The sequence below is a fragment of the Myxocyprinus asiaticus genome, chromosome 36, assembly GCF_019703515.2.
Source record: "Myxocyprinus asiaticus isolate MX2 ecotype Aquarium Trade chromosome 36, UBuf_Myxa_2, whole genome shotgun sequence".
Lineage (NCBI taxonomy): Eukaryota > Metazoa > Chordata > Actinopteri > Cypriniformes > Catostomidae > Myxocyprinus > Myxocyprinus asiaticus.
Window position 1 is genome coordinate 41,998,595 of NC_059379.1, and position 26,946 is coordinate 42,025,540.

Genomic DNA, 26,946 nt, shown 5'->3' on the forward strand with positions numbered 1-26,946 from the left:
TTGGTCAGACCCTCAGGTCACCTGAGCAGAAACACTCGAAATACCAGTCCTGTACAGTGTTCACTATGAAAATTATAAATGAACTCATGAACTCTGCTACAGATTTTGTCTGACGCCTTCATATTTTTTACAGCCAAATTTAAAAGCTTACAACCCTCCCCCCATATCAAATAATTCATAAATAATATAGCGGTTGCATTTTATTTTACAGTACGTGTACGTTTAGTTTACTTACAGTGTACTTGCCCAAGAAAGTACTGTGTAATATTAGGTAACTACATGTACTTAAAATGGGTTACGGTTAGGGTTGGGGTTTATGTTTAGGGTTAGTACCTAGTAATTACTGTAGTTGTTGTAATTATATAGGACGTAAATGTAGAAAAGTTCTGTAAAATAAAGTGCTTCCCAATATTGTATATGTTTACAATCTCATGATGAACATGTGTGTATGAGATTGGGAAGGTGCGATTGGTGTTGAAGGCTCTCACAGCCTGTAATACAAGCGTTAAAAGGATAAGATGAGGTAAGACGGCCGCCTTAAGAACAATGTTAATTTACTTTTAAATTGAAACATACTGTATATAGATAGACTTTTAGCATGTATAGGATGATGATGCATCATCCAACATATTATCAAGGGAAATAAACAGAAACATTTGCTAATTTTGTTGTCATAGTACAACATTTTAAATTATGAAAAGGGGTCATTTTAACCCACTACTGGGACAAGATCACTTTACTGTGTCCACAGATCCCACATTAACAAATAGACACAAAAACCTTTAATATCCACCATAATAGAATGTCACAGATCACTATTTTTTTTTCAATGACAAAAAATTAGATCATTTAACCTCAAAACTGTTTGGATGGAATAAATCTCACAAATGTTGATATTTAGATGAAATATCAAGATTAAGAGGAGCACAGACATTCAATAAAGGTGTTGAGATGAAATTTAGTGCCATCTATGGTCAAGAGAAAAAATTAAGTTGGGGGGTCATCTTACCCCGGGGGACGTCTTCCCCCATCTAACCTTATCGTTTTTCAAATGATGCATTATAGTAAAAGTGTTTAGATATCGTAACATAGCAGTGTTTGAGTAACAGAGTGAAAAATAAGGGTTTATAAAGTCATAATCAGCCATTGTACTCGTGATTTGTGTGAAAGTGAATAAAACGCACAGTTGTTGTAGCGCCTCTTGTGTTCATTTCACCAGAAAACTGTGGCGAAACGTAGAACCAGCATGTAAAACTCAGTTTGTAAAAATGTGTTTATAATAAGGTCTGTTCTTATGAGATCAGGTTAGAAATTTCTTCTGGTAACATCAAAAGGAGCATTGCCCATGACACTGTAAATTAAACAGGAAGGAAGGAAAGGTACCATGTTCCTGTGTAGAAAGGTTTTGGCTAAGTTTTGGTGTTTTGGTGTTGTAGTTGGTAAGATTCAAGTGTAAAGGCTACAACATATTGCACATTGATCTTTGCCCAATTCCTTTTTTTATTGCATCGCTTTATTTTATTGTTTATTGATTGAACAATATCTTGGTTTGTTCCCACAGGGCCGTATAACTGGTCTCACAGGAATTATGGACTTTATGGACAATGGATCAAATTCCCACATTCAGTTTGAGATTTTGGGAACCAGCTTCAGCGAGACGTTTGGAAAAGACATAAAACGCGTGAGTAAAATCGCTCAGGCTTACATTCCAGGGGCTGGTTTAAAAGCTGTCTTTGTTTATGAAATAGTAATAATTCAGTAGTTCGTATGTTAATATAATCTTGTGTTGAAGCAGTAAACGTATTTGGCTTGCTGTCCATACACAGGAGGGCTCGGAGCTCGAGACTCGACTCGAGTCCTGATTACCCCCAAAAAGGCGTTAAGATGAAAAAAACAGTACCATGACTGTGGCAGGAAGTATTTAGGACAGCAAGCCAGCAACAATTCTATTTGGTAAATTGGCTTGGCGGATCCTTCTGAATTGTTCTTCCCCCCAAAATCTGTACAGAGGGGGTGCTTTAAGCATTTGTTTGAAGGTGCATTCTTGTATGATTGCTGGTCGAGGGGGCTACGCTGCGATTCAAACGAGAGACCACTACTCGTTGTAGAAGTGGGTGGGCTCACGGTATGCAAACAGGAAAGGTGAAAATGAGAGTTGGGTCATACTGCATTCGAGACGGAGGGCTCACACTGTGATTCAAACTGGAGACTGTTCTAAGAGAGAGAGGTTAAGCTCACGGCATTTGAACGGGTAAGCCCAGCGAGCAGTCGAACGGGGAAGGTGAGAATGAGAATTGGCTCGCACTGTGTTCGAAAGGGAGGGCTCACACTGCAATTTGAACGGGAGACTGCTCTATAGAGAGAGAGCGCTCACGGCATCCGAACAGGTAAGCCAAGCAAGCAGTCGAACAGGGAAAGTGAGCACTAGTTTGTTGTGCTGCGTTCGAAAGGGAGGGCTCACACTGCGATTTGAATGGGAGACTGCTCTATAGAGAGAGAGCGCTCATGGCATTCAAACGGGTAAGCCAGCAAGCAGTCGAACGGGGAGAAGGCTCGCACTGCATTCGAAAGGGAGGGCTCACACTGAGATTCGAAAGGGAGACTGCTCTATAAAGAGAGAGTGTTCATGGCATTCGAACGGGTAAGCCCAGCAAGCAGTCGAACAGGAAAAGTGAGCACTATTTGGTCATGCTGCATTCGAAAGGGAGGGCTCACACTGTGATTCGAACGGGAGACTTCTCTATAGAAAGAGAACGTTCACGGCATTTGAACGGGTAAGCCCAGCAAGCAATCGAATGGGGAAAATGTGAACGAGGGGAACAGGGCTTGTTTGCAGGGGTAGCCTCACTCAATAGACTACCCATAGATAGGGAAATATGGTGCTTTGAGAAGAGGAGGTGGTGACCACTATCTCCTGTAATGCTAGCTGCAGCTGCTGAGAAGCGAAGACAAAAAGGCTTCGGCAGAATCATGGTAAAATGCGGCAGTAAAGTGGGCCTCCTGCGGGAGCGGAGTTTAAAGCAGTGCTGCGGCAGTGGATTGATTATTTGGGGGCATAGTGAAGGAGCTCCTGTGGAGCACTGCTGTGTTTCCAATGCTGTAGATGCACTTTTATGAAAGTATGGAACTTAGACATTGAAAGTGCCTGTGGAGAAAATATAAACAACTGTGTACACACAATAGGTATGGGTGAGGCACTGTTGCGGAGGCATTGAGTAGGGCACAAAGACTTCACTAGATTTATTAACACCTGTAATGGAAGCAAAGGTACTTACCTGTAGTGGAGCAAATGGTTAGTTAGGAATACATAAATGTATTACCTTTATATACGTCTGTAAGGGAAGCAAAAGTTTAGTTATGGAAAACGTGTCAATTACATTCTTATGCAGCTTTGAGGGAAGCAAAAATTTTGTTAAGAATACAACTTTATTACATTTGTCATGGCGGGGCACTTTTGTGCCCTACTTAAAAGTCTTTAAGTAGGGCAAAAAAACTTCATTAGAATCATCAACACCTGTAAGGGAAGCAAAGGTTAGTTTGTACTTACCTGTAGAGGGAGCTAATATTAGTTAGGAATGTGTACCTTTATATACGTTTGTAAGGGAAGCAAAAGTTTAGTTATGGAAAACGTGTCAATTACATTCTTATGCAGCTTTGAGGGAAGGAAAAATTTAGTTAAAAATACAACTTTATTACATTTGTCATGGCGGGGCACTTTTGTGCCCTACTTAAAAGTCTTTAAGTAGGGCACAAAAGACTTCATTAGAATCATCAACACCTGTAAGGGAAGCAAAGGTTAGTTTGTACTTACCTGTAGAGGGAGCAAATATTAGTTAGGAATATGTACCTTTATATACGTCTGTAAGAGAAGCAGAAGGTTAGTTATGGAAAACTCGTCAATTACATTTATATGCAGCTTTGAGGGAAGCGAAAGGTTAGTTAAGAATACAACTTTATTAAGTTTGTCATGGCAGGGCACTGCTGCGGCAATATCAAAATGCGAAAGGGGTGATGCTGTGGCATAATTGAGAGTATGCGGGCAATGCTGCAGCAGTATCGAGCGTGGGCGGGCACTGCAGCACATTATCTGGTGGTGCACTGTGGCTGCAGTATCAGATAGGGCACACATAGTTTATCACATTTAGGTACACCTTATTGTGTGTCGGGCTCATTTCGACCATGAGCAAAGGAAATGCCAATGCCATGGTTAACGGGAATAGCTAAAAGGCTCTTAAGATTACTGCGCCACCACTACACTCGAACAGGAGAGCTCAGACTGCGTTTCGGACGGGAGAGCCCACGGAATGAATGACATGAAATCTCACACTGCATTCGAATAGGAGAGCCCACCATGTGATTCAAACGGGAGAGCCTGCATTGCAGTTGAACGGGAGGGCCCACACTTCAATTCGAATGGGAGAGCCTGCGACCAATGCGCTGAGGCTCACACTGCATTTGAACAGGAGAGCCCACACTGCAATTCGATGGGAAAGCCTGCATAGTGTTCGAACGGGAGGGCCCATACTGCATTCGAATGGCGGGTGGCACAGAGTAAAGAACCTTGCTGAATTGCAGTTTGTGGTGGGTATACATTTATGAGCTGCACCCCTCGAGTTTTAATAAGAGGAAACATAAGAGGAAACAGGAAACATGATTGCGGTGTTCTGGGAGATTTAGTGGCAAGCCCTGAAAGGTTCCGCAGTTGCAGCACCTGGTAAAAACACATTTGTGCTGCTTTGCGGTGTGGTGGAAGTTTGTCTCATGGTCCGAAGGACACCGCATTTGCGGCACCTGTACAGCATGTTTGCGCTGCTTTGCGGTGAGGTGGGAGTTTGTTGCATGGTCCGAAGGACACTGCAGTTGTGGCACCTGTACAGCACGTTTGCGCTGCTTTGTGGTGTTGTGGGGGTTTGTTGCATGGTCGAAGAACACCGCAGTTGCAGCACCTGTACAGCACATTTGCGCTGCTTTGTGGTGTTGGGGTGTATTGTTGCATGACCCAAAAGACGCTGCAGTTGTGGCATGTGGACAGCACATTTGTGCTGCTTATGGGTGTTTTGAGCCGAAGGCAGAAGCACTGCAGTTGTGCTTTCTTAACAAATATGGTTGCCATCTTTGGCTCCTCGGTAGGTAATGGTGAAGTCTTGGAAAGACACCTAGGTAGAGAAAGTGAGAGGTAAACCTGCATACAATCCAGTGACAGGAATTTAAATGGGCTCTCGCAGAGACCTCCTGGAAGTAATATTGGTGAGACCCTGCGGAAGGTGCAATTTCAGGCGTTGCTGTAGAAAAGACAAAATAATCATATTTAGGTGAAACTTTAGAAACAATGTGCTAGGGAATCTTCATAAACAATGTGAAACAAAATAGCATAAAATTATCTGAGAAATAAGAGCTTTGGCTCTGTACTGCATACAAATATGAATGGACTTGCAATCATCATTGAAGGATTGACTTTAGGCCATTCATTCTTTAGGAGTATAGCTGTCACCTGTAGTACAATATACTTCTTGCGTAGGAAATGCATCGCGTAGCAATAGGAGTGAATTATCTAGGAATGTATTGAGTTGCAGCTCTGCACTGCATACAGAAATGCAGGAGATATGTGCTGGGAAATACAGTACATCTTAATAAACAATGTGAAAAAACTGCATAAAATGATATGAGAAATAAGATTTTGGCTCTGTAATGCATGCAGATATGTAATGCATGCAGATATGCATGGACTTGCAATCATCATTGAAGGATACACTTGTGGTCATTCGCTCCTTAGGAGTATGACTGCCCCCTGCTGTACAATATATGTCAATATATGTCAATAATGCTCAGAGGAAGCGAGACACGATTATTATAATGATTTGGAATGCGGCGCATGATCCGCCTCTTGCGGAGCCGAATTCAGCTCGTGTCTGTTCGGCCAGAGGCCCTGTATAAATGCAGTGTGCTGTGGAATGGTCAGAGCGAGTGCTGCGCAGCAGCGGACTTGCGTTAAATGTCTGCGTTGGTTTGAAAATAATTTGTCATTAGATTATCGGTCGATTGAAGGGAGTTCTATGTTGCATGATGCCTCTGTGTTCAGAATGAAATAAATCATTCTCTGAAAGGCACTTTGGAGGGAGAAACAATCATGATATTCATGTTAGAAGATGACGAACAAACACTGAATAGAGCACGGCCTCTAAACAAGCTGTGGTGTGGTCATGAGACTGACAGGCATCACCTGTGCAGCAGAACCTGATTAAAAATGCTGGGGGTTGAAATGGTGGTTGGATTGAATAGTTAATCTTTCTTTCACTTTCAAATAAAATTTAATTATAATGGGATGAAGCCGGAACGGCGCCCGTTCACGGAGGCAGCTGGCACTGCTTTCCGGGTGGAAAGTTTAGATAAGGGAACATATGAGCAGTCGTATAGAGCTGTTTCACATTTTTAAAGTGCAGGAGCAGCCAGTTTGCGGCAGCAACTTCGCGCTATAAACTGCTTCGTCGAATGGAGCATAGAAACACAGACAGGGTAAAAAAAAGAAATATATATATATACATACAGTATAAAATTTAAAGTGGAAGCCGTCAATACTGCTAAAAAACAAAGAGCTGCTGTGGCAGTTTCTGTTGAATAAAGAGACTGTTTGGATGGAAGAGCTGTTCTGGTGGAGCCTAATGCTTTGCAGGGAAGTTGCATCTGATGATCCGTCTGCCTGGGTCTGTTCGTGGGAAATGGTGGGGCCGAATGCCACCATTGGAAATACTCTCATGTCAGGAGAGTTGTCACAGGAAGCAGGTAAGCAGCGGCTTATATACTTCTGCTCATGGGCTGTGATTTGTCAGATTAAAATTAACATGCTCCTCCAGAACCTCTGTTAATTAACTCCATAAAAAAATTATCATGTCAGTCACCTCAGGTAGAATAAAAGCTGAAATCGAGTTCCCTGCCATTCCTCTGTCAAGAGTCACAGGGCAAGTAATGTGGTCTGTTGAAAGGTTTGCCTTTAAGAACAGCTTGACTTGATGTAAACTGCATGATTGTGTACCCTGCATGCCATTTTGGCTGCTCACCTCAGAGTCAGATGGCGAGAGGCATGAGTAAACAGCAGTGAGGAGTCGAGCTGCGGCAGCTCTGACAGGCCTGGACAAACACGCTGTAATGTTACTTGCGTGACATGGAGAGATTACGCTGCGTCAACAGTTCCCTCAGAAAGCGCAAGAGCCCGACTCGCTCTCCGTACTGACATACTACACTACAGACTGCCCAGTCAATGTTATGACTACTTTTACATGACTTATCTTGTAAAAGTATTTATTTTAGAAAATTACTTTTTTCTACAGGGGTTGCTATACTGAAAACTGAGAGTACATTTCTTTCACCTGAAAAAAAAAAAAAAAAAAAAAAGAACACCCAATTTGCTTTTCCAAATCACAAGAGTCATTTTCACTCCAAAAGTTCAGTTCTGAGCTCCCTTAGCAAGATTTAGCAAGGGGATAATTGTTAAAAAAAAATAAAAAACTATAACAATGACAAAAGCTAGCAGAGAAACATTTTGTATTTATTTATTTATTTATTTGGTTAAAGCTGAAGTCTGAAATTCAGAAACAATATGCTGACACATGACCTTATGTAGAAATGTAGCTCTACTTAAAAATAATATATTTTATATTATTTTCAAGAGTATTGAAAATAATGAACTGCTTAAAAATGAAAGTTTACTGAACTAAATAATAATTCATATTTTTGAGTTTGCTGAACTTATTGTATTGATTTCATGGAACTTACAATCCAACTTGAATTGATAAATTGGTACAAATAATTTGACTATAGTTGAGTAAACTCAAAAATGCTTTGCAGCTGGTTGCTTTACTTTTTTAAATTTTACAGCATATTAATGGACAATTACAACTAACTAGATCTTAACTGAAATAGAAAATCAAAACACTAAAACATCCCTGCTTATTAGCTGGATTTTCTGATGTTTATGCTTTGTTTTTGTAGCCATAAAATGTTTGAGTCCATCTATCATATGGAGTTAATTAACAGAGGTTTGGGAGGAGCATGTTAATTTTAATCTGACAAATCACAGCCCACGAGCAGGAGTATTTAAGCCGCTGCTTACCTGCTTCCTGTTACAACTCTCCTGACATGAGAGTCTTTCCAGCATTCAGCCCTGCCCATTTCTCCACGAACAGACCCAGGCAGATGGATCATCAGATGCAACTTTTTATATATTTTTTATCCTGTCTGTCTTTCTATGCTCCATTCGATGAAGCAGTTTATAGCATGAAGTTGCTGCCGCAAACTGGCTGCTCCTGCACTTTAAAAATGTGAAACAGCTCTCTACGACTGCTCATATGTTCTCTTATCTAAACTTTCCACCCGGAAAGCAGTGCCAGCTGCCTCCACGAACGGGCGCTGTTCCGGCTTCATGCCAATAGAATTTAATTTTATTTGAAAGCGAAAGAAACAAAGATTAACTATTCAATCCAACCACCATTTCAACCCCCAGTATTTTTAATCAGGTTCTGCTGCACAGGTGATGCCTGTCAGCCTCATTACTACGCCACAGCTTGTTTAGAGGGTGTGCTTTATTCAGCGATTGTTTTTCATCTTCTAACATGAATATTACGATTATTTCTCCCTCCAAAGTGCCTTTCGGAGCGTGATTTACTTCATTCTGAACACAGGGTCATCATGCAACACAGAACTCCCTTAAATCGACCGATAATCTAATGACAAATTATTTTCAAACCAACACAGACATTTTAATGCAAGCTCGCTACCTTGCAGCACTGGCTCTGACCATTCCACAGCACACTGCAGTTATACACGGACTCTGTCCGAACAGACACAAGCCGAATTTGGCTCCGCAAGAGGCAGATCATGCGCCGTGTTCCAACTCATTCATAATCATTCTGCAACGTGTCTCGCTTCCTCTCAGCATTATTTACATATATTGACGTATATTGTACAGCAGGGGGCAGTCATACTCCTAAGGAGCGAATGACCACAAGTGTATCCTTCAATAATGATTGCAAGTCCATTACCCCTGCATATCTGTATGCAGTACAGAGGCAAAGCTCTTATTTCTCAGATCATTTTATGCTGTTTTTCACATTGTTTATTAAGATGTACTGTATTCCCTAGCACATTTTTTCTAAAGTTTCACCTAAATATGATTATTTTGTCTTTTCTACAGCAACGCTTGAAATTGTGCCTTGTGCAGGGTCTCACCAAAATTACTTCCAGCAGGTCTCTGCGAGAGCCCATTTATATTTCTGTCACTGGATTGTACGCAGGTTTACCTCTCACTTTCTCTATCTAGGGTTTTTTTCCAAGACTTCACCATTACCTACCAAGGAGCCAAAGATGGCAACCATTTTTAATTAAGAAAGCACAACTGCGGTGCTTCTGCCTTCGGCTCAAAACATCCCTAAGCAGCACAAATGTGCTGTCCACGTGCCATAACTGTGGTGTCTTTTGGGTCATGCAACAAACCCCCATGACACCACAAAGCAGCGCAAATGTGCTGTATAGGTTCCGCAACTGCGGTGTCCTTCGACCATGCAACAAATTCCCACCACACCGCAAGCAGCGCAAACGTGCTGTACAGGTGCCGCAACTGCGGTGTCCTTTGGACCTTGCAAAAAATCCCCACCACACCACAAAGCAGCGCAAATGTGCTGTACAGGTGCTGCAACTGCAGTGTCCTTCAGACCATGCGACAAACTCCCACCACACCACAAAGCAGCGCAAACGTACTGTATAGGTTCCGCAACTGCGGTGTCCTTCGACCATGCAACAAATTCCCACCACACCGCAAGCAGCGCAAACGTGCTGTACAGGTGCCGCAACTGCGGTGTCCTTTGGACCTTGCAAAAAATCCCCACCACACCACAAAGCAGCGCAAATGTGCTGTACAGGTGCTGCAAATGCGGTGTCCTTCAGACCATGCGACAAACTCCCACCACACCACAAAGCAGCGCAAACGTGCTGTACAGGTGCCGCAACTGCGGTGTCTTTCGGACCATGCGACAAACCCCCACCACACCACAAAGCAGCGCAAACGTGCTGTATAGGTTCCGCAACTGCGGTGTCCTTCGACCATGCAACAAATTCCCACCACATCGCAAGCAGCGCAAATGTGCTGTACAGGTGCCGCAACTGCGGTGTCCTTTGGACCTTGCAAAAAATCCCCACAACACCACAAAGCAGCGCAAATGTGCTGTACAGGTGCTGCAACTGCGGTGTCCTTCAGACCATGCGACAAACTCCCACCACACCACAAAGCAGCGCAAACATGCTGTACAGGTGCCGCAACTGCGGTGTCTTTCGGACCATGCGACAAACTTCCACCACACCGCAAAGCAGCGCACATGTGTTTTTTCAGGTGTCGCATCAGGCCCTGCCATTAAATCTCCCACAACACCGCAATCATGTTTCCTGTTTCCTCTTATATTTCCTCTTATTAAGACTCGAGGGGCACAGCTCATAAATGTATACCCATCAAACCTCTATTCAGCAAGGTTCTTTACTTTGCGCCACCCACCATTCGAATGCAGTATGGGCTCTCCCGTTCGAATGCATTGTGAACCTCAGCGCATTGGTCGCAGGCTCTCCCGTTCGACCGCAATGCAGGCTCTCCCTTTCGAATCACAGGGTGGGCTCTCCCATTCGAATGCAGTGTGAGATTTCATGTCATTCATTCCGTGGGCTCTCCCGTCCGAAACGCAGTCTGAGCTCTCCTGTTTGAGTGTAGTGGTGGCGCAGTAATCTTAAGAGCCTTTTAGCTATTCCCATTAACCATGGCATTGGCATTTCCTTTGCTCATGGTCGAAATGAGCCCGACACACAATAAGGTGTACCTAAATGTGATAAACTATGTGTGCCCTATCTGATACTGCAGCCACAGTGCACCACCAGATAATGTGCTGCAGTGCCCGCCCACGCTCGATACTGCTGCAGCATTGCCCGCATACTCTCAATTATGCCACAGCATCACCCCTTTCACATTTTGATATTGCCGCAGCAGTGCCCTGCCATGACAAACTTAATAAAGTTGTATTCTTAACTAACCTTTCGCTTCCCTCAAAGCTGCATATAAATGTAATTGACGAGTTTTCCATAACTAACCTTCTGCTTCCCTTACAGACGTATATAAAGGTACATATTCCTAACTAATATTAGCTCCCTCTACAGGTAAGTACAAACTAATCTTTGCTTCCCTTACAGGTGTTGATGATTCTAATGAAGTCTTTTGTGCCCTACTTAAAGACTTTTAAGTAGGGCACAAAAGTGCCCCGCCATGACAAATGTAATAAAGTTGTATTCTTAACTAAATTTTTGCTTCCCTCAAAGCTGCATAAGAATGTAATTGACACGTTTTCCATAACTAAACTTTTGCTTCCCTTACAGACGTATATAAAGGTAATACATTTATGTATTCCTAACTAACCATTTGCTCCACTACAGGTGTTAATAAATCTAATGAAGTCTTTTGTGCCCTACTCAATGCCTCAGCAACAGTGCCTCACCCATACCAATTGTGTGTACACAGTTGTTTATATTTTCTCCACAGGTGCTTTCAATGTCTAAGTTCCATACTTTCATAAAAGTGCATCTACAGCATTGGAAACACAGCAGTGCTCCACAGGAGCTCCTTCACTATGCCCCCAAATACTCAATCCACTGCCGCAGCACTGCTTTAAACTCCGCTCCCGCAGGAGGCCAAGTTTACTCTACTGCTGCATTTTACCATGATTCCACCGAAGCCTTTTTGTCTTTGCTTCTCAGCAGCTGCAGCTAGCATTACAGGAGATAGTGGTCACCACCTCCTCTTCTCAAAGCACCATATTTCCCTATCTATGGGTAGTCTATTGAGTGAGGCTACCCCTGCAAACAAGCCCTGTTCCCCTCGTTCACATTTTCCCCATTCGATTGCTTGCTGGGCTTACCCGTTCAAATGCCGTGAACGCTCTCTCTCTCTATGGAGCAGTCTCCCGTTCAAATCACAGTTTTAGCCCTCCCTTTCGAACACAACACGAGCCAACTCTCGTTCTCATTCTTCCCATTCGACTGCTTGCTGGGCTTACCCGTTCGAATGCCATGAGCGCTCTCTCTCTATAGAGCAGTCTCCCGTTCGATTTGCAGTGTGAGCCCTCCCTTTCGAACACAACAAGAGCCAACTCTCGTTCTCATTCTTCCCGTTCGACTGCTTGCTGGGCTTACACGTTTCGAATGCCATGAGCACTCTCTCTCTATGGAGCAGTCTCCCATTCGAATAGCAGTGTGAGCCCTCCCTTTTGAACGCAGCGCAAACCAACTCTCGTTCTCATTCTCCCCGTTCGACTGCTTGCTGGGCTTACCTGTTCGAATGCCGTGAGCACTCTCTCTATAGAGAAGTCTCCCTTTCGAATCACAGTGTGATCCCTCCCTTTCGAACGCAGCATGAACAACTAGTGCTCACTTTCCCTGTTCGACTGCTTGCTGGACTTATCCTTTCGAATGCCGTGAGCGTGCTCTCTTTATAGAGCAGTCTCCCATTCGAATCGCAGTGTGAGCCCTCGCTTTTGAACACAGTGTGAGCCAACTCTCATTCTCACCTTCCCCGTTTGACTGCTTGCTGGGCTTACCCGTTCAAATGCTGTGAGCTAAACCTCTCTCTCTTAAAACAGTCTCCCATTTGAATCGCAGTGTGAGCCCTCTCTTTCGAACGCAGTATGAGCCAACTCTCATTTTCACCTTCCCTGTTCGCATACTGTGAGCCCACCCCCTTCTACGACGAGTGGTGATCTCTTGTTCGAATCACAGCGTAGCCCTCTCGACCAACAATCGCACAAGAATGCACCTTCAAACAAATGCTTAAAGCACTCCCTCTGTACAAATATTTTGGGTGAAAACATTGGCCAATTTACCAAATAGAATTGTTGCTGGCTTGCTGTTCTAAATACTTCCTGCCATAGTCATGGTACTGTTCTTTCATCTTAACGCGTTTTTGGGGGTAATCAGGACTCGAGTCAAGTCTTGAGCTCCGAGCCCTCCAGTATACGGACAGCAAGCCAAATACGTTTACAGCTTCAACACAAGATTACATTAACATACGAACTACTGAAATGGAGTTAATTAACAGAGGTTCGGGAGGAGCATGTTAATTTTAATCTGACAAACCACAGCCCACGAGCAGGAGCATTTAAGCCGCTGCTTACCTGCTTCCTGTGACAACTCTCCTGACATCCCACCTCCACCCCATCTCCACCTATTCTCTAGATTCATTATCTAAATAAGTACAGTCCGGGGGGGGGGGGGAGGTAATCAGGACTCAAATCGAGTCTCGAGCTCCGAGCCCTCCAGTATACAGACAGCAAGCCAAATACAACACAAGATTACATTAACATACGAACTACTGAATTAAAAGAATGAGTAATAGAAATTACAGGAGAGGAAATAGTTTGCATCCCAACCTGAATTATGAATCCACTGTATCACTTTATGTCCATTAGGATCCACAGTGCCACAGACCTTTAATCTCTGCTCACTCTTGCACACACAGTACCGGCACTCCCTCATACAAAGTACATTTATTAGCCGTAATGAAAGGTAAGGACAGCTAATGGTACATCAGTGCCCAACAAGAGATTCATATAGCCAACTGCATTTCTAGCCTGCTATGGAGACAAATAGCATGGCTTGCTGTTAATATGACATATGTCATGCTTTGAAGGCAGAGGCAAATACATTTCCTGGCTAAATGAGAAACCCTTTGGAGGTGAAGTTTCAGAGATGTTTTTCAGTAGTGGCTCACTGACCTGTTTCAGTGTTTGCTTTTGTCTTATCTCAGTCTTCAGTCTCTCTGTCTCTCTAAATAGATTTTTTTCTGACTGCTGCTGTTTTCTTGAAACACATTTGTTTTGTTCCAAAGCCAAGAGAGCTGTTGAAATAAATAGCACACTCCCAAACCGAAGGATAGTCCAAAGCGTATACAACATATTTATGTTGCCTTGTGAGTTACCTTTTTTTGCCAGATCATAAGACAGCATTACGTGTATCCTTTCACAGATACGGCAATCCAAAAATGCATTGTGACAAGCTCAGTTTGAAAAAAAAAATAAAAAATAATAGTCAAAAATTATGGCAATATAAATGCTGATTATTAATATATGTGAGACCGGGGCTAGTTGTCACAATTTTCACTCCAGTGAATATTTCTAACGGTAGGTTTAGATTTGAAAGTCAATTTCTTTATAGGCACATACCTTAAAGACTTGACTACAAAAAAGCAGTGTAAAATGTTTACCATCATTGTCCAGGAAAAAATATCTTTTGTAAAGTGTAGTGTTCTCTGTGATGTTTCGTCACCCTATGGATGGTGCTAAAACCACATGAGCAACAGACTGTCTTCCTAACTTAATTTTTTGGTGTTTGTTTGTGCTGTCTTTGATGAGTCGCTTGTGTTGTATTCCTCACTTGTAAATCGATTTACAATCACTGGATGTAAATGTAATTAAAACACTTTGCACACAGACAAAGCCTCACAGCAGTGCACAGTCACTCTTCAAGCTTCATATCGTTTGTATTTAAATTTATTAGAGCTCAATACTGAGATTATTTTTATACTTTTAGTAAATTATATCATATTTGTTGTGATGGTGGTGGGGCAGGGGTCCACAAACAATTTGGGAGTATGAAAGGGGTCAAAAAAGCTTGAGAAACCCTGGTCTATATAATGCACACAATAAAAAATAAAAAAAAATCCCAACCAACAAATCCCATCTTCAGTTTGACCCATTATTAGATACTATAAAACGTAACTGCTATCAATGAATGTAAATGATAGCACAGCAATAATGACTACATCATTTTGTGGAGACATCTCTATGCTTTTGTTATACAAGGGCATTTTGATACAAAGACATAGATTGCACTGAAATTTACAGCAATAGTATTCATATTATTCATATTTGGCAAAGAATAACACTAAAGGTCTTTAAAGTTGTTTAATACAAAAGGTGATACAAAGGCAAAAAAATGCAGCAATATGGAATACATTACGAAGACTATCCATGTGAGATCAGAGAGTTTTTTTAAAGGATTCAAGGCAGTGATGCAGCAATTTGATGCAAATGAAATACAGTACATCACTGCTCGTTCAAGATTTCTTCCACGAGTTCCTTCAGTGTTTAATGTCGGTGGTCAAAACAGCGGTCTGTGCTTTTGTGCTACCTGTTGCGCTGGTTTAGGTAAGTGCAGCAGCTTCTGACATGTGATCCAAAGCTCATATTTTATTGGTAAGTGCATTTCATCGCTGGGAGAAGAAAATGACACAATCACCATAAAAAAAATAAAATAAAAAAAAAATAAAAAATAATTATTATATTATATTATATATATATAATATTATTTTTATTTTTTTTTAAACTTGCTTTGTCGGTGTGTGAATGTTTGCTCCAGGTGTGAATGGCTTCAAAGGAATCTATTATTTTGATTCAAAATGTTAATCTCGTTGTGAAAATTCGCGTTTGGTGTGCAAAGGCCTTAAAAAAAGTAAAGCAACCAGCTGCAAAGTATTTTTTTTAAGTTTACTCAACTTCTGACAAATTAGTTGTACCAACCATTCTTGCTAGATTTTAAGTTTGATGAACTCAATACAATAAGTTTAGCGAACTCAAAAATATGAATGAATTTTACAAGTTGATCTAAGTTCAATAAACTTGCATTTAAGTACAGCTGACCACAATTTTCAAAATTTTTATATAAAGATCTTCTTTATTAAGAAGTACATTTCTACATATGATCATGTGTCAGCCACCAAGGTACTAAATAATTTGTCCAATTTAAAAAGTGGTGTAAGTAACAATTACTTAAAACTTTTAAATGTTTAGTCCACTTAACATCTGAATAAACTACATCACACTGAACACTTATCACCCTGATGGTGACTTTGAACAATATATATATATTTTTTTTTTTACATCAAAGCATCATTAAAAACACACATAAAACTAAAACATCTATTAATTCAAAACAGATTATTTACTAATTATTTACATGTCCACATAAGTTGGCAGGCTTTGTTCAAACACAGGGATGTTAGCAAGAAGAGCGCCGAGTGATCTGACTTGCCTTAAAGGGACTTTGGATGTTGAGTTTCTGCCTATGAAGAGCGTTTCAAATGAGTCACTCGTGAAGTTACTTGATGGTTTGGATGCTTAGAAAGCAGCTGCATATGAAGGCAGTAGATAGCAAAAGAGCTCACTTGATTTTGGAACAGATACATTATTTTCTCAATGCTCTTCTCTGTTTTACATAATGCACCATTAATGCAACTAACATCCTTAAGGCAATTTTTCCATTCACACACTAATCAACCACAACGACAGTAAAAAAAGAAAAAAAAAATAGATTTTTTGTTCATCTGTACGTCACATTATGTAGGTGACATTACATTAAATAACTGGATATTATGTAAGATTTAATTAGCCAATTAGCCAAATTTGTTTTCTAGAAGAGACAAAAGCTTTGAGTATTTGAGATTTAATTCCCTGAAGCCAAGTGTTCACTACACGACTTGCCGTTGGTGCTCTGTTACTCAGTCTTGTTTTTCGTTGTGCTGGTGTGCACAATACAGGACTGTAGTGTATCAACCACACAACCATTCATTCCTGACTGAGGCCAATTTGTACACTGGTATTAAGATGCGTTTTGGGTGATCCAGTCACAAGTGTACGAGTGAGACATATAATTTTTACACCTGGTCCTCTCTTTTGACCACTTGTGTTCAGAGAATCTCTTATATCGTGAGGACATACATCAATCATTACATCTGTGTAATACTGAATGATAATAAAGCGTAAAAAAGTAAAAGAAAGTGCTAAAAACTGTAAACGTTTTGATGCGCTACACCTTTTGTCAAAAAAAAAAAAAACCTTGGATGGAAACATAGTGATTGTATCAAACGGTAACACTATGGTCCTATGGTACTGAATGATTACCATATTGTTTTTGCCATAGTATTTACACTGTCCAAAGGTTAGTACCATTAGTACTTAGTAATTGACAGCAATGATGGATCATGAAAGCACAGTATTCATGTGACTTGTGTTACGACCTCCCCTGTCTAGGGTAGAGGAGGAACAGTTATAAAATAAAAATTAAGGAAACTAAATAAATGTAAACAAATTAACGTTACAGAGCCCCTGTTTTCCCGTCCCAGCACTATTTAACTAACACAATTTATCAAATCAACAATAAAGTTTTATTGTGGGAACAGAAGAGAACAGTAACAAAGAAACTTAAGAATTTTACATGGAAGCAATAAGTTAACTTCAGGAGGGGGCAATGCCAAAATAACAAAACAAAAGAAGTCTACCCGTGCTAATCAATTAAATAAACTACATACTAAACAAAGATGCAAACAAAAGACAATACTAAACCTTACTCCCTCTAACCATAAACAGGAGAACAAAAAAAAAAGTTATACAAAATAATTGGCGCCCACCTCCCTACAGCTTCCTTAAAATTAACTCATTAAACAAAGAAACACAAGACAATACAACTCACCCTGCACTCAGGGATAACAATGAATGCCCAAGTACAATTAGTGCAACAAAACTCCCTTGCGATAACATTACACAAAACTACAATATCTCACACAGTACATAAACACAAGGAGAAACGATCCCATGTCTGGGGACAGAAGAAAGGGACCCACCAAGAGAGACTGCGGGGAAAATGTCTCTCTTATAACTGAGTAGTAGCTACATGCAAACATGCCACAGAGGGGCCTCATTTTTAATTTGTGATTTTTTATGGTGGTATTTTGGGTGGTACTTTATAATAAGTAAACCACATGACTCTCATTCAGTCCTCCTTGTATTAAAAACAGCTGGGCGGAGCTCAGCTGAACAGAAACCAGGGGTCTTGTGACACATTTTTAAAAGTTCAATATAAAAGTTCAAATTATAAATTGTAAATTCATGTTTTTTGTCCTAAACCGTCGCAACAAGCGACAAGACATTTCGTGGATGGTTTGGTAATCAATGTATCATTCGTTCTTTCCATATTCAATTAAGAATCCAAAATCAGAACAATTAAAAAGAACATATTTTCATTAATCATTTACAAAACCAATATAAAAAAATAATAAAAAAACGAATAATGTCTTGCTTTTCAAGCTTTTGATTTTATGCTGAAGTTAAAAATAGGACATTGGAAAAATGGCCACGGGCACTATATGTTTTCATAATTTGATTTTGCATCTAAAAAGAAACTAAAAGAGGTGAAAAATGAATTTGCACACGTGGGAGGCCCTGAAACGCCTCTTTATTCTGATTGGTCAGCTTGCAACATTCTTCAAGGCCATGAGATAGAATTGCAGTTCACTGCTGTTAAATTGTTCAAAAGTTAATATTGATTTTTTTTTTTTTTTTTTTATCATTCATTCTCCATGTTTATTGCAGATGTGCTATCTCTCTCAACACAGTAACACAAAGCTAACATTAAAATGTTCACTGTATTCATTCACTGATGAAGGGCTTCGCCTTCGTGCCAGCGTGCTCAAGCATGCGACTCAACATTGGGACAATCATTGGCACGTCAAGCGAGTGATATTAGCAAGAGAGATGAATATTTTATATATACAGTATATTCAGGATATATGAAGTCTAACGGCCGCATCCAAGCAGACAGATGCAAGGCATGGGCTGCATTCATGGCAGTAAATTATAAATAATACATTGGAAGATATTAAAGAGCACCTATTATGGTTTTTAAACGTGCCTAATTTTGTTTTAAAGGTCTCATACAATATATTTACATGCATCCAAGGTCAAAAACACTTTAATTTGCTCATAATTTAACGAGCACCTATTATGGTTTTTCAAATATTACCTTTATTAATATTAATAATATATTTAACACACTAGGTAATATATTAATATTACCTAGTGTGTTATATAGCTGTTTGTGCATGTAAAAAAGTCTGCAAAGTTTCAAAAATCAAAGTGCACGACAAATGGAGTTATTGACTCCCAAAAGAAAGAACCGATCCTGAACACTTGAAACGAGTCGTTAGTAATTCCAGACTTACTTCCTGTACTAACCTACTTAATTTGGTAACAAAAAACCCTCCTCTGGTCATCACTGGCTGCTCGCGAACAGCTTTAACCTGCTCTCAAACACTACACTAAGCAGTAGACCAATCACAACAGACTGGGACATCTGACCAATCAGAGCAGAGTAGGCTTTCTGAAAGGAGGAGTTTAGAATGAATCCTTTAGAACGGATCATTGAACGAGTCGTTTTTGACACTGGGAAAAAAAAGGTAATGCTGCAATTTAAATTATGGGCAAATTAAAGTGTTTTTTGACCTTGGATGCATGTAAATCTATTGTATGAGACCTTTAAAACAAAATTAGGCACGTTTAAAAACCATAATAGGTGCTCTTTAAATTGCAGCATAACCTTTTTTTCCCAGTCGTTTCAGGTGTTCAGAATCGGTTCTTTCCTTTGGAAGTCAATAACTCCATTTGTCGTGCACTTTGATTTTTGAAACTTTGCAGGTATTTTACATTCACAAACAGCTATATAACACATTACATGAAAGGTAATATTTGAAAAACCATAATAGGTGCACTTTAATACATTTAATATAAGACAATAAGTATTTACATAACAGTGGATAGGACTATCCGACCATCCCCTATTTTTAAATGGGAATATGGGTAGCCTATTATACTGGGGCCTTGAATAGTAGGCTACTACATAGCAGTATTGTATGCCTTTTATTATCAGACAAATCTGAAGGCTATGTGTAAATGCTGATTTTAAATTAACTGGTCGAGCTTTTGAGAGATGAGCATTCATGAATAAGTCGCTCATAACTAAGCACCCTGTGAGTGCTCTCTCGCTCTCACGAAAGTAAGCTTATTTCTTTACAGTGTAGGTCTATGCCTCTATAGTCTTAGAGATGTATGGTTATTTTCGGACAAATTCATCTAAACAATTTAACAGCAGTTAACTGTTATTTTGTTTCATGGCCATGAGGAGGAATAGACAATGCTACAGGTTGACCAATCAGAAAAAAGGGCCATATCAGGTTCACCCACATATGCAAATTAATTTTTCACCTTTTTTAGTTTCTTCTTAGATGGAATTGAATGATCAAAACGAAGTGTCCCATGGCGATTTGATCAATTTCCTATATTTAACTTGAGCATAAAATTGAAAGTATGAAAAACAAGTCGTTATTTGTTTTTAAATATTGGTTTTGTAAATGATTAATGAAATAAGTCATTTTTCGTTAGTTTTTCTGATTTTGAATTCTTAATTGAATGTGAAAAAAACGAATGATACACAGATTTTTGGTTTCTGCAGCATTGCTATGTTGGGGAAGTTGCTTAATTCATTACAAAATACTAATTATACTACTCTAAAATTGCACTTAGAAAATAGTTTTATAACAAAATATTTTATTATATTTTCATAACAAAAATCCATGAAATTTACTGAGTACTCTTTAATAAAAATAAATAAATAAGTATTTTAAGTTTTATTAATTACATTTTGTTGAACAACACAATTCAATTTGATGAAATGTTTTTATAAATTTGAAATGTGTAAATCTTACAAATATTTTATTAGTGTGTGTGTAATCATATTATTGACTCTACCCATTACTTTATTGGAAAAGTCACATTACTAATTACTTTTAAGTTACTTTCCAAAAATGCTTTGCGCAGAAAATATTGTTTTTCCACTTAAAGAATTCAAAATAATGTCTAAATGTCCTCCTTGTTCATTTTCACACACAAGTCAAACACTTATTAGGTGGCACACTCCCTTCATACATTTGAAAATAATTCATGTTTGTGAATGTGTTATACACAAATAATATTATTTTAGAAATATGTGTTACCTAATGTACTTAAGTCATGTCAAGTTAAATATATTTCTATAGCGCTTTTCACAACAAGCGTTGTTTCAAAGCAGAAGTACATTAAATTATGCTATGACAGAAAATGAATGTTATTTATGTTTAGAACTATTAGTGGTTAAAATTAGTAAACTAAGTGTTGTGGGTCAATGGTTAAACAAAATTATTTTGTATGAACTATACGTTTTTGTGTTAAAGTCCTTGAAGTCATCCCAAATTAACTGAGGAAATTCACATAGATAAACTGTCCTTTGATTTTGGCCGATGAAGGCTTTTGATAGCGGTTAATTCATTTTCTATGTAGTTCATTTTTTAAGAGTGTTGTCCCTCCTTTGACCAAGTTGATTTAGGTATAATTCAGTGAGGAGCATCACAGTCCGGCTAGAAGCTTATGGCAGGTAATTTTGGTGAACTCCATCCTGAACCCATGCTTCAGACAGTGGCTCATGAAGAATCCCATGTCTTTGAGTTTGCATCAATTCATCCTCTGTGAAATCCATCTTAGTAGACTGAAGTGAAGTCTGGCTGGCACATGCTGCAGTTGGTCATCATCACTCATCGACACAGTGGGAGTCGGACATCAGGCAGGACCGGAGATGGATAATCCAGAAGTTTAGACAAAGAAAGAAATAGAATAAAATTAGCATAGATGCCATTCACTTTAAAGCAGGGTTAAAGAATAAGAAAAGTGTTTCCGGTTCTGGTAGACCTAACTAAAGCAGCATTACTATGAGTTGAGGGATAAATTAGGTGTATGCCTAGCTGAATACTGTAGATAAATGTTTAGTCTAGACTTAAACTGAGTGAGTGTGTCTAAATTCCGAACACTGCTAGGAAGATTATTCCATAGTTTAGGAGCCAAATATGAAAATGATGTCCCTCCTTTTGTGGATTTTAATAGTGTCGATATTGTTAACAGGCCAGAGTTTTGCGATCGTAGTGAGCCTGATGGATTATAGCATGGTAGAAGGTCACTTAAGTACTTTGGAGCTAGACCATTCAAAGCTTTGTAATTACTTAACATAATTTTTAAAATTAATACAAGACATAACAGGTAACCAATGTGTTGTGTCCTGTGTGTTGCATAGGGGGTGCTCACTAGTTAAAAAGAGAAACAAGTTGTTCACAGAAAACAGACAGAGAAATAAGTTGTAAGGATAGTCAAAATCTACCAGTTCAACAATTGGCGATGATGGCGAGTCTTCCCACACCTTCTCCGTTCTTGTCATGCAGTGCTGACTCGACGATACCTTTCTGCATGATGCTCGAAGATGTGCAGTGCTTTTGCATAGCCTGAGGACAGAAGGATGACATGTTTTCTACACTTTGCAAAACACAGGTACAACATATGATAAAGCAATGTCCGCCTTGGAGACACATTTTGCTCCTAAAGTTAACGTGTTTGTTGCCCACTATCAGTTCAGAGAAAGAGCTCAGCGTGCGGATGAGACAATACCACATTACAACATTGCATGAGCTAGCGATCAGTTGTGCTTATGGTACTATGGACGACGAAATGCTCAGCAACCAGCTCATTGAAAAGGCATATGCTGCGGCAGTGCAGGAGAGACTTTTAGTGGAACAACCCATTTCTTTGGATGCTGCTGTAACTGTCGCATGCGAGATTGAGCAAGCGCTGCATGATGCAAGTCTGCTTTGTGATACTGCTCCGGTACGTGCGGCGAGTTCAAAGACACAATATCACAAAAAGATTAAAGCAAAGATGGAGGAAGCTAAAAATATGCTGCACTTGTTACAGGTGTGGCTCTAGAAAGCACTTGGTGAATGCATCTGATTGCCCGGTTTCTAAAGCAAAGTGCAATACATGTGGCAAAACCGGACACTTCGTGAAAGTATGCCGCTCATCCACACAGATTCACGAGGTGTTTCCCGAAGTGCAGATATGCCAAACAAGCTGTGAAAATGCTACTGACAGGATTAAATGCTTAGTGCACATCGCTACCGACACGGGCCAGTCTGCAGAGACAGAGCTCCTGGTTGACACTGGCTCTTCAGTCTCCATTCTGCCGGAGACATTTTACAAGCATCAATTCTCTACCTGCCCACTCACAGCACCTCGCACACAGTTGGTCACATATATGAGAGAAAACATTTCAGTTTTGGGATGCTTGAAACCCAGTGTGTTATTAAATGGTGCCACTGCTACTGTTTCTCTCCACATTGTTAAAAATGTATCTGCTTTATTGCACTGAAATGTACTATTTGCGTTGAGTGTACCGTTACTGTCAGCATTCCTGCTGCTCCATTCAGAAGTGTTGCTGATGCTGAATCAGTCGGTTGTGTGAAGGGATTTGTGATTTAAGTCAAGGTGCATAAGGACGCTGTCCCTGTCCATCAAAATTTTAGCTGACTTGCCTTTGCTTTAAGTGAGGCAGTGTCAGAGGAGCTACAGTCCTTGCTGAAACAAGGCATCATTGAGCAAGTCAATGCATCCCCCTGGGTCTCGCCAATTGTAGATACTACAAAGAAAGGAGGAACAATTAGGCTGTGTGTTGACCTTTGCGAGCCTAATAAAACGTTAATAGTGGACAAACACCCCTTACCTCATATGGATGAACTGCTCAGTGAGTTGAGAGGCACAGCAGTGTTTTCAACAATTGACTTGGCTTGAGCTTACCATCAACTTCCACTACATGTTGACAGTCATGATCTGACCACTTTTGTTATGCATGACGGACTGTTTCTTTAATGTCACGTTCCATATGGACTGGCTTCAGCTCCATCTGCATTCCAAAAAATTATGGAGACTGTACTGAGGGATGTACCTGGGGTGAGGAACTACCTAGATGATATAATAGTCTATGCTGCTTCACTAACTGAACAGAACACAATTTTGCAAACTGTCACTCAGCGGTTGACTGATGCCGGCCTGACACTGAACATGCATAAGTTCACATTCAACCAGACTTCTCTAAAATTCCTGGGCCACGTGGTTTCCAAGGAAGGAATTCCACCTGACACTGCTCTCATTGAGGCAATCATTGATGCTCCTGCTCCACATGACTTACTTTCCCTGCAGTCTTTCCTCATATTAATTTCATGGTAGAGCAAATTCATTCCGAACTTTGCTACAAAAGTGGAGCCAATGCATGCTTTTGTCAGGAATGCCACTGACACACAATTTGAATGGACTGATGAGGCAGACAAATGCTTAACCACTTTGCTTTCCAAGAAGGGAATCGGATGGGCTGGAATGTGAGTGGCAAGGTGGTCAGTTCAACTACTTTGTTTCTCCTATAACATTATGTACCGTCCTGGAGCTCAGAACCAGGCGGCGGACTGTTTATTGAGAATGCCTTTACCAGCGACCAGCGAGCACATTGAAGAGCCTGAAATGGTTGCTGCAATCTTCTCTGGATTACCTTCTCTGTCTGTGGTGGATTTTACCACAGCCTCTGAATCCTGCCCTGAGCTTGGTCTGCTTAGAGCACAAATACTGAGAGGTTGGCCAGACAACAAGAGTGTAAACCTAGCTCTGTCTTCATTCTTCTCAATTTGTGATGAGTTGTCAGTTCACAATGGACTGATAATGCGAGGTGATCATCGTTTTATTGTACCTACTTCCCTACATGCAACACTTATCATTCTGTCCCGTGAAACTCACCAGGGACTGGTGAGAACAAAACAAAGACTATGTGAATTGTACTGGTGGCCGCAAATGGAATCTTTAGTGCAATCCCTGAAGTGTCCATTTCAAAGCGTCTGCTGTGCCAATTAAATGACAAAACTGCAAAAACAGCACCTGCTCCACTATAGCCAGTAGATCTACCTGAGGGCCCATGGCAGAAACATGGACATCAGGTTGTTGTTTTGCCATTTCATTAGTGGACTACTACAGCAAATGGCCAGAAGTGGCATTGTCACTTCTTTTCTGCATTCTGTTTTTGCATGAGAAGGCAATCCACTTTTTGTTGTGACAGACAATAGCCCTCAGTTTCTCTCCTCTGCATTCTCTGATTTTCTTGCTGAGACTTCAACCGGTGTTTCACCATCAGAGCTTTTGCACAATCGTAAAATGAGAACAAATATTGACATCTTTCCTGTGGGGGAGAAAAATAACAAATGTTCAGGAGTATGGAACACTGTTGAGGACAGACAAAGGAAAAGCAAAACATACACCGACATTAGAAGAACAGCCAAGCATGCCTCCTTCAATGTCGGGGACCAGGTGAGAGTCAGAAAGCCTGACCATGTACCTAAAGGCAGTCTTAAGTAAACTCACCCCCCGTCCATTAAAAAGAGAAACAAGTTTTTCATAGAAAACTGACAGAGAAAGAAGAATAAGTAAGTTGTAAGGATAGTCATGGCTGAGTGAGTTCATAAAAGGAAATAAAAAGAAGAGTTATTTTGCCACCTGCCTTGTTATTATGTCTACCAAGTCCTGAGTAAGACTTTATTATATATCTATCTACCAATTCAACACAATGTAATGTCGATAAAATGGGGCTAATATGATCGTATTTATTGGTTCTAGTTAGTAATCTAGCTGCTGCATTTTGAACCAACTGAAGTTTATTTATTAAACCTGCAGGGCATCAACCTAGTAATGCATTACAATAATCTAGTTTTGAGGTCATGAACGCATGAATTCGTTTTTCATTATCAATTAATAAAACTTAAAATTAATTAGCTTAATTGAAAGACAGTAACTGTAATTTGATTACAAATGAGTTTTTTTTTTTTTTTACAATATTGTTAAAAAATATAAAATTAAAGTAATTTGCTTTAACTATTGTAGATTACACCCACACCACAGTGAAATCTTATTGGTCCGTAATCCTGTTTCATTTGACACTACATTAAATATCAACAATGTTCTACTTTGGTGTTGAATCTGTGATACAAAAATAAATTGACTGAAACACAAGAGACCACTGTATTAAAATTTTCTTTTGGAACTCGTCTTACACAATTCTACATAGACCGACAAAATGGCGCTAATGGTGGTCACGCCATTGATTTATCTGTCGAGTCCTTGAGCAGACAAAATGACTAAACTGTGTATCCCAGCAGGAACCCCCAAGGCACGTATCTTGCTGAAATCTTTTTTGCTTTCATTGTGGAGAAGAACACAAGGTGGGAATGATCACAGTGTCAGAGAGTCTCCACGTTAGCACAACTCTTCCGTCCAGTGCTGTCCAGAGAAATCCTACAGCTGCCATTTATGGCTTATCACAATGTTGCAGTGTCCATATAAGCTTCTGTCTGGCTTCCAGTCAGGTGTAAGGGCAAAAGTGTAGTGTAGATCTGCTCTCTCTATTGAATTAGAAGCTATTAGAGAGCTGGCATCATGATCACTGCAGACAAACACACAGGTGGTCTGATGCTGAGTGAAATATCACTCCACTTCACTTAGAGAGGGGAAGAGGACATGGAACATTATTGACCTTTACTGGAACTGACTGTAAATGTTTCATCAACATGAGAGGTTGTATATACCAAATACTATTTAAAAAAAAAAAAGTGCACTCCCATCATGACTGTCAAAAATCACTTGCATTTGCACATGTTCAGGCTAGGGATGCGCAAAACTGCACATTTTTATAATTGACCAGTTAGTGGGTTGTTTGAATGATTAGTGCACTAGTCTGTGATATGAATAATAATTAGTAATAACTATTGTTCTTCTAAGGATTATTATTAGGGCCCAAGCACTGAAAGTGCGGAGTCCCTATTGTTCTTCTAAGGATTCTTCTTCTTCTACTTTTCAAGGTTTTTGTTACTTTTATGGTACTTAACATGCTGGGTAAAGTTGTGGATGGGGTTATGCTACTTATTTTTGATATATCGAATGGTGTTGCCATAGCGACGCGATAAAATAATGTAAAAAAATGGGAAAAAGGAAATGTCTCATATCTTTTGAGTGCATCGTGTGATTTACATCAAAACTGAGCCAAATATTTGGCCTTGTGGGCTGATCACATGTGGCTATTTTGAGTCACGTACATAGCACCACCAACTGTCAGAAGGAAGTGTGGCATGTTTAACAGACTTTGAAATATCCCTCT

The 26,946-nt window shown here is 40.0% G+C and overlaps 1 protein-coding gene across 1 annotated transcript in view; it reads left to right on the forward strand.

Moving 5' to 3' along the window:
• The window catches only part of LOC127427159 (glutamate receptor ionotropic, delta-1-like), a 764,896-nt gene that overhangs the window by 590,480 nt on the left and 147,470 nt on the right, over positions 1 to 26,946 (forward strand). Inside the window, exon 8 of the mRNA XM_051674595.1 lies at positions 1,562 to 1,681. Coding sequence (XP_051530555.1) covers positions 1,562 to 1,681 — 120 coding nt within the window. The remainder of the gene's footprint in view (positions 1 to 1,561; positions 1,682 to 26,946) is intronic.